This window comes from Brachionichthys hirsutus, unplaced genomic scaffold (assembly GCF_040956055.1).
Source record: "Brachionichthys hirsutus isolate HB-005 unplaced genomic scaffold, CSIRO-AGI_Bhir_v1 contig_971, whole genome shotgun sequence".
In the NCBI taxonomy this organism is placed as follows: domain Eukaryota; kingdom Metazoa; phylum Chordata; class Actinopteri; order Lophiiformes; family Brachionichthyidae; genus Brachionichthys; species Brachionichthys hirsutus.
In genome coordinates this window covers 220,766-232,500 of record NW_027180381.1, presented here as the reverse complement: position 1 = coordinate 232,500, position 11,735 = coordinate 220,766, and the positions used below count along the sequence as shown (strand labels likewise).

Genomic DNA, 11,735 nt, shown 5'->3' with positions numbered 1-11,735 from the left:
TATTTAACCGAGCTAATATTATCAGCAGCATTTGTTACGTAGGATTCTTATGTCTTACGTGAGGTCCGTTTTGTCGTTTATCTTGCTGTTGTGCTTTCTCCTCTAGGGTCAACCTGGCAACCCTGGTGGCGGGTCAGGTCACCTCAGCTATCCTGGTAACGTGGTGTAAATACTGTCTCCAGTTTCAACACAGAATGTTCAGAGCGGCGTGAAATGTGTGGCCCGTTTCTCAGTCTCGGCCATTAATCCTTACAAACACGTAGAACACAAACATTTCTGGAGCTTCTCGTGAAAACGGTGCTGCAGCGTCGGGATTTATTTTACAACACATTTAAAGCGGAAAATGTATTTATCATTCAGCGGAACTGGCGGGGTAGGGGAACGGTGCAACGCTCCTCCCCTGACCCACGACGCCGTTGCAGCCGTTCCTGCTCTGGTAACCTGCGGCTCTCTGTGCTCCTTCACCTCCAGGCAGCAACCAGGTGTGACAGTATGACCCTCACCCCCGGTCCGTGGCTGGGCCTGCCTGCTTTGTCAAGCGTTTGTTTTATAGCGCTCTTATTCTCTGTGTAAAAAGAGGCTTTTATTTTGTAGGAGCATAAACGTCACGTCCCTTTTGGGTTTCGTTTCTTCCTGTTGCTACATGTAGCCGCTGCCGTTCCGCTGTGCTAAGCTATCCAATAAAGCAGCATGAGAGGCTAAAGACAGCACGAGTAGAATATTTGTTCTTCTGCACTCCAAGCGGCTCTTTCCTCGACCTGCACGCCTTAACATTATTAACAGGAAAACGTTTACTGTACGTACTATATATTTGTATTCCTCAAATTGTATTCCTCTGTTTAGTTCTGAAAAGGTTTTGATCTTTGGTTTCATTCTATAATACTGAAACAATCTATTTAGATTAATACCTGACTGTTAAACGTGTATAAAGTGGGTGGTGAGGGGTTTTACAGCCTTAAAACATTTATGTACATGTACAATAATTAAAATAAATAAAGATGACTACATTGCGGATTTCACTTATTGTTATTGTTTTTGGAACGTAACCCCCGCGGAAAATGAGGGACTACTGTATAGCGCTTTTCTGGAAACTCAAAGACGCTTTACAGTGTACATAATATAAAAACAGTAAAGAAATACAGACAATAAAAAAAGTGAACACGGTTATAAAATCAATACAATTCAAACAGTAAAATTATACATTAAATTGATGTGTTTGATGTTTTACCATTATGATGTTTTCCCAATCTAATGGCTGTGGTGTCGTTTATAGAGCTACTATAGTTAAACCTGGAGTAGACGCCATTCTGCAGTCCAGTAACTTGCATGCATTAAACCGTAAACGGTGTACAAAAAAGAGAAACGTCCGACAGTAAACCAGGAAATGAACCGACGGATTCTCTGCTACACGACATGAACACCAGGCCAGAGTCCTCGAGACACGCCCCTCGGCTCACAGAGGGCCAGTGTCCAGCGACTTAAAAGCTCCCAGTGACGCGGTAACATCGGTGAAGCGCGGCGGTTTGATGCAGTCCAGCAGTAACAACACGCCCAGCAAGGACTGCATGAAAAAGAATTCCTCAAATAGCCACCGGATCCTCTCCAGCGGGTCTCAGTAATAATCTCTACTTCCTACTGCCCAATCTAATAATGGCAAAAATCCAAAATTAAATCTACATATGTGATACATGTATTGAATTGTGGCCCCGAAATACTGACAGGTCCTTGTTGCCTTTGAGAAAGCTTCTATTTTTGGAAAGATCGCTGTTTTCACTTCACAATAATGTGCCAGCAATATAAAAAACAAAAACGTTTGGTTGTTTAATAAAAGTAATTTATTCTGTGTCTAACCCTCTTCAGAGCCATCAACTCCTGCAGAAGCTCAAAACTGTGGCCTCCATCAAGACCTCGGTAAGTGTTTGCTTGACATTCTGCCATAAGGAGAAAAGCACTCAGAGAGCACAGACCTCCCCCAAGCAGCCCCCCCCCCCCCCCCCTAACTGGATCTACACCGTCCACATGGTGATCTGGATCAGCACCAGAAGGTTCTACATTGTTCTTGGTATCTTTATACCATATAGGCTGTCTGCACACGCTCCAGATGAACTGAAACATTTTAAAGACTGAATCATGCGGTTCCTACGAAACATCCAGAAACACTTTTCTCTTGCCTGAACAGTCTCTGTACAGGATGCATGCACCTCCAGTTACTGTAATATCAAAGTAAAACGTGATCTGATCAAAAGAAGAATCTCTATTCCCATTTAATGGAAACGGAAAGAGAAACGTGATCATTTGCAAAACGCTGAAACGCTGAAACGCTGAACCGTATATAGTTTTATTCATGCTATTCGTGCCCAGCTGGAACGGAACCAAATGCTGAATTATTATCCCCAACTGGACGCCTTTACTTTTGTGTGGCTCCTTCTAACTGACCCTGACTCGAGCAGCATGAACGAATCAGAAACGGAGCTCGTTTGTGTTTGTAGGCTGTGCTTGACGCCGGGATCGCCTCGGCCACGGTAAAAGTCTCGTTCTCCGGAGTGCTGGCGGCTCGAAGGCTTGTTCACTGGCATCTTTCCAACTCGCCGATCTATGATTAGCAGCATCGAAACATGCCGTGAATAATCCAGATCTCAGTGGTACTTAAACCTGGTGAGAGTGGAATACATTTCAGTTTACTGCATTCCCTGTGGAGATGCAGAGATACCAATACCTGCAACTCCAGGTGTGTGCGTGTGCCTATGGTCGGTGCGGCTTGCCTTGGGTTCAGGGCGTGGCGTAGCTGATTCCGCCCGTCTCTGGTGCTTCACTCCGGGACGTTCCCGGCGCCCTCGCCTCGTTCTCTCCATCCTCTCTCTCGTCTTTCTTCCTGTCACTCCGGAGCATTTCTCTCTCCGGCTCTGTGGTTTTTGGGTTTCATCTGGCTGAAGGACTGTTCACTTTGTGTTCAGTATTTAAGAAAAGAACCACTAAGGCATAATCTCTGAGGTATTCAGCGAGTGTATTTAAACACTCATTGCATTTCTGTGCCTTTAATGTATATATAATACAGAGGGTCATGAATATCTGCCCGGTAATTGAAACTCCTACATTTTGTCGGGCTGTTTGGGGTCCTGATCAATCCATTCATTTATCGGTATGTAATGAGGAGTAGGCCAAGCTTGACAGAATCATAAAACACTTCGCAGGTACTTTGTAGGGTATATCTGCCTACCGGTACTTTTACATTTTCAGGTCGCATTGAGAGTTTCTTGCCAGTCTGAAAGCATCGGGACATTTTTTCCATTTGAGATGTTTACCATACACTGCTTAAAAAAAGAAGAAAAAAGCTGCTAAATATAAGTGCAAAAACATATAAAGTGCAAGATTCCAATGTAAGAGTCTGAACCGTTGCTGCTGATCTCGGTTCACTGGGGGCGGGGGTTCCCGGCATAAAAGCTAAACGCTGCTTCGCCAGGTTTATATTCAACTAACGTGTCATTGAAGCATTCTGCCTCTAACCCACTGACTGATTCATAAACCAGTAGCAAAACTATCCCATAGCCCACTGGGAGCCAGTGTACAGAGTTCAGAACTGGAGTGATCTGAGCTCATTGTTCTGGTCAACCCTTGAGCTGCAGAGTTCTGGATAGGCTACCTTCCCTCTGGATATGTTCTTAAGCTGACAGAAAGGGTCCTCGGACTGACCCCTGGGGAACGCCATACATTGTAGTTTGCAGAATCAAACTTCCAATTGTCCCAAAATAAGTCTGTCCCTCCAAACACAGGACTGTTCCTGTGAGACCTGCTCAGGTCTGGGTTTGTAACCGGTACAACAGCATTTTATGATCTACATTATTTTGAGGTGTTTCTTAAAGGTGCGGGCGCTGGTACTTCAGGCCAAGAGTCTTCCATTGGACAGTCTTAAGGTTTTACACAGACGTTTCAAGGCTGATTGAATTAATTTAATTAAGTCATTATGTGAGAAGACAAACAGAAGTGATGAAAGTGAGAGACTTCAAGAGGACAGATCTTTCATCAATCATCCCAATTCAGATGTTCATGATGATCTAAACATCCTGAATAAAGCAGCTGAAGATGAACTAAACTGACTAAGGGGAGGGAAATGCTGCTTTTTCTCAAGAGCATGGCAGCAAAGACATCATACTTGGACAAACTGATATAAACTATATCAAATGCAAATGCATTCTGTTGTTCTCTGCCTCGGGTGATGCGGGGCAATACAAGAGTCGGCCTTGTGGGCCCTAGTTCCTGTGCCTGGGTCTTAAAACATGGGTGGTACTTGTGTTGAGGTTTCAAGGTCCGGTCTGGTCCATCGTCTTCTTATTGGGGTAGTGCCTTGGTGGGACATTTGTTCTCTAAAGCCTGCTTCAACCCTTCGGAGTCATTACAGGGTTCGACTTTAACTCTGAAAACTGCCTGCCCAAAACCCTTTGATGGTTGCCCACAAATATTGTACTTTTTTTCGTAATGTATCCGATAGACTGTGGACTAATGATGGTCAGGATTCAAAAAGGCCTGGATGAGATAAATGCTCTCTTCCTGTCTTCAGTCCCCATTGAACCCCCCCCCCCCCCCCTGTTACGCCAAAATCCAATAAGGTGTCCTGAGTTTTAGGTTTTCTTTCTTGTAATGCAAAAAATAAAAATATCTAAATTTCACCCGTTCAGCTTTGCATGTCACACGACGGCTTGCTTAAAGCACGAAGGTGATGATGCTGAATTTGTTTGCCCGTGTCTCTGTGTCCAACAGGTGGAGGACGGACTCGGCTCTCCTGTGGTACTGTTTAAGTTCTCCCAGGAAATATGTTCTGGTAAGAGTCTAATTCTGTTTCTGCAGTTCAACCAGCGGTAGTAAAGAGTTCTTTAGAAATAGTAAAACCCCCTTCCCCCTCCGTCTTCCACGGTGATGAGGTATTGCAATCCGTGTGGAATGATCCTCTCTGCTGTGTCCGTGGGACACGTGAATCGGCATCCATCAAATCTCGTTTTGGAGACGGAGACGGACGATGAGGTGGTGAAAGCCAGATTGTGTGCCTCAGCCCTCCACAAAGTTCAGTGGGAATTGGTTCAGTGTGGAAAATGTTGCCTGTGGGTGTGCAGAGGAATTGGCCTGTGGCATGCCCACACCCACAGGCAACATTTCAGGGTGAACTGATAAATAAAAGAAACGCTGCCCTTAGCCGCGCCGTTTCCAGCCCTCGTCTGCAGGAAGATGTTTAGTGTGGCTCCTCTACTTCAGTGAGACACTGATATTATTATTATTATTATATATATATATAAATATAAAGGTGACATTTGAGAATATGGACCGAACGCTGGTGTACAGGTACCAGTACACGTTCACCAGGGCGTTAATTAACTCCTCATTATTGAGGCTGGCCGACACTAGGTTTCGAGCTGACTCGCTCAGTGACCCTCGTCTATTAACGACACAAGATAACGTCAGCGATCATTCAATGTATCGGCGTTCGGTCCATATTCTCAAATTCTGCCTTTTAATATATATCTAATAATTTCCTGAACGGCTTGCCATTAGTTTGTGCTAGTTGTTTCCTTTTTTGTGACGTTAGCATCCGATGGGGCTTCAGTGGAGCGGTACTGCGCTGGGGAGATGGAGGTGTTTGACGCCTTCAACAGATGGGTGAGCGTTTGTGTAACGATGAATCGTTATAGGTCTATGAGTCTGGATATATGTACACATGGATATACGTACACAGTGATATATGTACACATGGATATATGTACACATGGATATATGTACACATCTCTGTGCATTTACTTTGCACATGGAAATTGGAAGTGTTCCCCATCATTTTCCTGCAGATGTTAAAATGTTATGAAAAAAGAAATCAAATCACAGAAATAATGTCTGGAACAATAAATCGATCCCCTGATTTGGTTTTAGACTCGGACCAAAGACTACTTTTCCTCCTTGTGTCAGTTCAGATGAGGTGGTTTTGGATTATAATCTACCTTTTATAGTCATGGCTTCCAGACTACAGCAGTACGGACAGGTTGTAATTAGACGGTAATCTGCTTTGAAAGACGTTTAGATGGAGCTCAACAGTGCTGCTGTAAATGCTCTCAACTGCCCCCCCTTTCTGTTGTAGCTGGCTGAACGGCTGATCCAGCTTCTCCCCACCAGTGGGGTCGATGTGGTGGAGCTGGAAGACGAGGGTGTTTGTGTTCGCTTCAGCCCCCTCCTGACTGCTGCAGGTATCACACACACGCGCACACACACAGGCACACGCACACGCACACACACGCACAGATGTGGCATTTTGCTAAGGAAATGCTTTGAACATGGCGTCCTCTCTTCTGTCCAGGTCTGGGCACCCAGCAGGAGGACGTGGAGGACCTGGTGAGGAAGCTGTCGGAGCTGACTGTCACCATGAGCGCCACCCTGAGCATCAGACAAGACTTCAGAGAGGAAGCCCATCGCCACGCCCCTTCACTCGTATACATCGAGGATCTCAGCTGGCCCGGCCTGGGTGCTCTCCGGTAAAGCTCGATAGATTTTAAAGGGTCCGGCTGCCATTGAACTAAGGGTTCAATGGCGTTGGCCCAGCTTTACTCCTTATAATATCCCTCAACAGGAGGAGCGAGGGGAGCCGGTAGGGTCCTGTGGAAGCCTGCTGGCACCAGCCAGCCTGGCTGACCCATTCATGAGGAGACACTTCCCAGTCGGTCGTTTTAGTCCGTTTAGAAGTCATCTCTGGTGACTGCTTGAGTTTACATAGCGTTAAACATGTATACCTCAGAACAAACGGAAGAAAGACCAGATGTGTAGCTAATTTAGAGGTTTATTTAGAACATCCTCCTAAGACTGAGAGGTTTCTTTCACAAGGGACTCTAGGACATTTACCCACAGAGGAAAGCATCACAAAGGATTGACTGATAACTCCAGGACTATAATATGATGGTAATATTGCAGTAACCTTTGTGGTAAATGTGGAATCTGTTGAAGCAGTAAACATCGGCTAGGAAGGAACACTTTAGCTACAGTTGAATCTCGGTTCTCCAACATAATTAGTTCCACAATACTGTTCCAAATCCGAAAGTCTATTTCCCTTCAGAAATAATGTAAACTGGATGAATCCGTTCCTACGCAGCAGATTAATGTCCGTTTCCATGCCGACAGTTATATTAATATGTAACTACGTGTATCTAAACAACAGAAAACACATAAGGGTGTAAATAATACGAAAAACAAAAGCATAATAAAAGTTAATTTAACACAGTTCTGTATCATTTACACAGTTTAGGCTGCGGTGTCTGGAGGGAGGGGGAGGGGCAGAAGGAAGGGGGAGGGGCTATTCCTCTGAAAGGGAGTCCTCCTCCATTAAACGACTGGGTAACTGTCCTCCTGGGTTTTATTCCTTCCCTTTAGCTCAGTTTTCTATAGTAAAGTCTGGATCATTGATTTCTCCACCCCGTCCTGCAGCGAGATCCCAGACACGGACGCCGTTTCCATATTTGGTGATTATTTCCTTCTTTAATTCGACAGTTGTTCTCTCTACTTTCCTCTTTTCTGTTCCAGGACTGAATAAAACTCCAAGACACAGATCTGCAGAGTGGAAACCTTTGACTGGAGGACACGTGGCAGATCCTTTGAACGGTGTTAGCTCGGCCTGCTCAGCTTTCTGTGTGCTTCATGCACAGCACCATGACGGATATTGTGATATTCAGGTACGAGCCTGAGACTGATGGAAGCGATGAGAGCAGGAGGAAGCAGGAAGTTAAGAAGGTCAATGCGGAGCTGCTGAAGAAACTCCACGACCTTGACACGGACATCGTCTTCTCCACTGGTGAGTACCGCTGCTCATTTCACAAAGTGTCCAGTCCTGCGTCTGTCCGCTAGATCGTTTGGATTGTTGTTTGTCTCCATGTCCAACTCCCCGTCCCCGTCCCCCTCCCTCCCAGGGCCCGGAGTTTGGAGCACAAGAGGATGGTGTTTTCGTTGGCATGGTAACTGAGGATGTTGATATTTCCGCCCTGGTGGAGACGATAGCGGCCTTCGGAAGAGACATCGAGGAGAACGGAAGAGTAAATAAAAAGTCCTATCACGGGTTACTCCGTATACACGTATAAGTGTGTGTGTGTGTGTGTGTGTGTGTGTGTGCGTGTCTGTCATACGTTTAACACACCGTATGTTCCTGCTCTGCTCAGCTGCTGGAGAACATGACGGAGGTGGTGAGAAAGGGCATCCTGGAGGCGGAGCTGCAGCTGCAAAGGCCAATGAAGAGAAACTCCTGGAGGAGGTGTGTTGTGTGTGTGTGTGCACGGATGAGTCAGCGCTCGTGTCTGTAACACACACGGGTAGGTCAGCGTGAACGCTAGTGAGTCCTGGTCATCGTCTGCCCGTTGCAGCGTTTCTCTGAAATGCTCCCCACGAGTCCCCTTTTTCCTTTTTCCTTCAGAATGCCCTTCAGCGGCGGGTCCTGTGTGTTTAGCAGATAGTATTCATTCATTCATTTCTCTATTGCGCATCAGAGTCGGGCGTGTTCGCTGGAGGCAAATGGTTCTGCCAGGTGTGAGCTGCCTAAACGCTGCCCGGGTGTGAACGGCCACCGAGGATGGACGGCCGTAGGTGCTGGCGTCTCCTGCTAGATCCGCCTTCTTCCTCCTCCTCCTCCTCCTCCTCCCGGCACTGCGCGCGCAACACGCTCGTAATACGCACACAAATACGCGCGTGCTTGTGTGCGTTTCGGACGTCCTCAAGCCGCGTGACAGTAGAAATGTAAATAAGTAAATATGAGCGAGCTGGGTGGGACAGTCCCCGTGACGTCACGCTGATGACTAACAGCTCCAGTACAAAAGCTGTGTTGCCTTGACAACACTGGAAGGTGATGGTAAGGGGGGGGGGGGGGGGGCATGGCTGCTCATTCGAGGAGGCATGACCGTAATAATTGTAGGCGACACCTTAGTCACACAACACCGCCGAGACACACAACACCGCCCAGACACACAACACCGCCCAGACACACAACACCACCCAGACACACAACACCGCCCAGACACACAACACCACCCAGACACACAACACCGCCCAGACACACAACACCGCCCAGACACACAACACCACCCAGACACACAACACCGCCCAGACACACAACACCGCCCAGACACACAACACCGCAGAGACACACAACACCGCCCAGACACACAACACCACCGAGACACACAACACCGCAGACACACAACACCGCCCAGACACACAACACCGCAGAGACACACAACACCGCCCAGTCACACAACACCACCCAGACACACAACACCGCCCAGACACACAACACCACCGAGACACACAACACCGCAGACACACAACACCGCCCAGACACACAACACCGCCCAGACACACAACACCGCCCAGACACACAACACCGCAATACCTACAGGTCCGAAAGGAAAGACGTCTATAAAACTAGTGTAGACAGGGCAAACAACCGGTTAAAATATAAAATCCAGGAAAAATCGTAACTGCATAAATAGATAAATAAAGAACAGACTAATTAAGAAAACCTGATTCTGTTATTGAAATAGTTTGGGCATGTTAAAATCCAAATGGCATCTAAAAAGGTTGAAATTCATAGAATGGCGGCCGCCAACTCTCCATCATCTACATGGGGAGGAATAATATGTGAACTTGCAAAATATGATAAGATGCTAAAAGATTTACTTTAGTAAAAAGGTGATCGGGGGGGCTAGCAGGCCCATTTACACACACACATATCTGGTGAATTTAATAACGGTGAAACACCAACTACTTGATGCATGCAGCAATGTCTGAAACTAAATGATTAAATTGAAAATAAATCAAAATTAACTTCCGGCTTGGAACTGAAAATGGATAAATTGTCAAAGATTGTGAGGGAGTTCAAATGTTTTAGATGGGTGGTTCAAAATCTCTTGAGCCGTAACCTGTGTAAGAAAGAGCAAGCACACACACACACACACACACACACACACACTACACCTAAATTTACACCTTCGGCTTGCGGTGGAGTGGGACAGAGAAGGGCCCTCTCGGTCCCACTGGAACCTGACAGCTGGAATTGACCTTAGGCCAACATGCTCACGAGTATCAAGATGTGAATGCAGAACACCTGCACACAAACCCCAAAATTAGTTACCTAATCGAAGAGCATTGCTGCACGTAAAATAAGGAGTCATTGAGGGGAGATCGAGGCCTAGTAGAGGCGCCGGGGTGAGATAGAGGCAGGATGAAGACCTCCGATAACGCGGAGCTACGTCAGTAGATCACTGATAAGGTGACAGAGAAGCTACATGATCCACAAAAAGCATTCACGATACATGATGCACCCTGCTAGAGACGAGGCAGGGCAGAGAACACAGACACACACACCCCAGAACCAGACAATCACAGAGCAGTGCTGCACGTCACGGAATGCAGGACAGAAGTCAAGATTATCTGGGAGCACATATTACTAATCATAGGAAAGAAGTTCTGTAAATGTGTCTATAATCTTGGAGTAGAAATGTAAAGATTTTGTCTGAGTGTGCTGCAGGTTCTAGTGGAGGCCTGATGAGTGTGTGACAGGAGAACCACGTCTGGGGGGCCGCCAGAAACACAGAGGTTGTGAGACAGTGGAGGAAACTTTCTGACAATGACCATCCCAGGGTCCCACCATGGATGTCCTGAACGCCGGAAAGGAACACATACGTTGGGGGAGTACAAACACACTCTGTCACAGGACGCCGGACAGTGTTATTGAGGTAGAAGACCATTGCAAATTCATTTGCTCTATTTTTGTAGATATCGAACGTCCCCATGCAGGATGATCTGGAGAAGGGACAGAACGGACAACAACCAGGGTGGGATAGACTCCTCCCTCAGCTTCATCCATCAACACTGACCCACTTTCAGTGAGAACGCAAACACGTTCAATAAAGTTAACACTCTGAGAATGACAAGTCATTCCCTGTGTGTACATACTCGTCATCGCATACAGCTATTTCACACACACGAGGATAATGTCGCCCCTGACGCGCTCACAACACGGGGTTAATGCAGGGCTCAAGAGGTAAGGTTGAGGACATCTTAAACACTGTGGCACCGGAAGCTAACCTTCACATAATTGATGGTTGGGTAGTTAATTTAGGTTATAGAGAGTTTTGCACAGAAGCTCGAGGAAGCTCATTTGGACGTATGGAGACATTGTGAGGGGAGTGCACAGATGTGGGACGGGGGAGCTTCGGTGTTCTCACAACATTCCGGGACAGAGACAAACAGAGAACGAACAAGTCCACCATATCTGGAGGTGAGAGATAAACATTGACTGTCCTTGGTTAAGTTAAGCAGACAGGAACAGCTCAGACGTAGATAGAAACATATCAATTTTATGACGTTCAAGGTTTGACAATCAGATGAGAGATATTGGGGAGGAGGTCAAGACAAATAATTATTCACGATAGGGGACAGCAGACTTTGCAGAGACAGTTAAGCAACATAACTGAGATAACAACTATTGGAGACTGAGATAGATATATAAAGACATTTTGGGGCCTTGATGAGAGGTTAACACAGGACGTCTACCTGGACTCTTACCAGTCACCTGAGAGTCCAACATAGATCAGAGTAGGGAGACAGGCGTCACTGTAATTAGACTAACAACGGAACGCACTAGTAGAACATTAATGACGTTACAGAGTATTAGGGGAGTTATTGGTGAGACGATTGAACTGTACATGTTATTACTTCCCTCTGTG

At 46.4% G+C, this 11,735-nt stretch overlaps 1 protein-coding gene across 1 annotated transcript in view; it reads left to right on the top strand.

Moving 5' to 3' along the window:
- LOC137914344 (pyridoxal-dependent decarboxylase domain-containing protein 1-like) overlaps positions 1-8,458 on the top strand; it is an 11,256-nt gene extending 2,798 nt beyond the window's left edge. The window contains 12 exon segments of the mRNA XM_068757946.1: positions 107-155; positions 472-540; positions 1,861-1,911; positions 4,756-4,816; positions 5,576-5,646; positions 6,116-6,221; positions 6,332-6,506; positions 7,695-7,839; positions 7,929-8,051; positions 8,175-8,232; positions 8,235-8,266; positions 8,426-8,458. Of these exon segments, the coding sequence (XP_068614047.1) occupies positions 107-155; positions 472-540; positions 1,861-1,911; positions 4,756-4,816; positions 5,576-5,646; positions 6,116-6,221; positions 6,332-6,506; positions 7,695-7,839; positions 7,929-8,051; positions 8,175-8,232; positions 8,235-8,266; positions 8,426-8,458 (973 nt within the window).
- Positions 8,459-11,735: the final 3,277 nt, after the last annotated feature.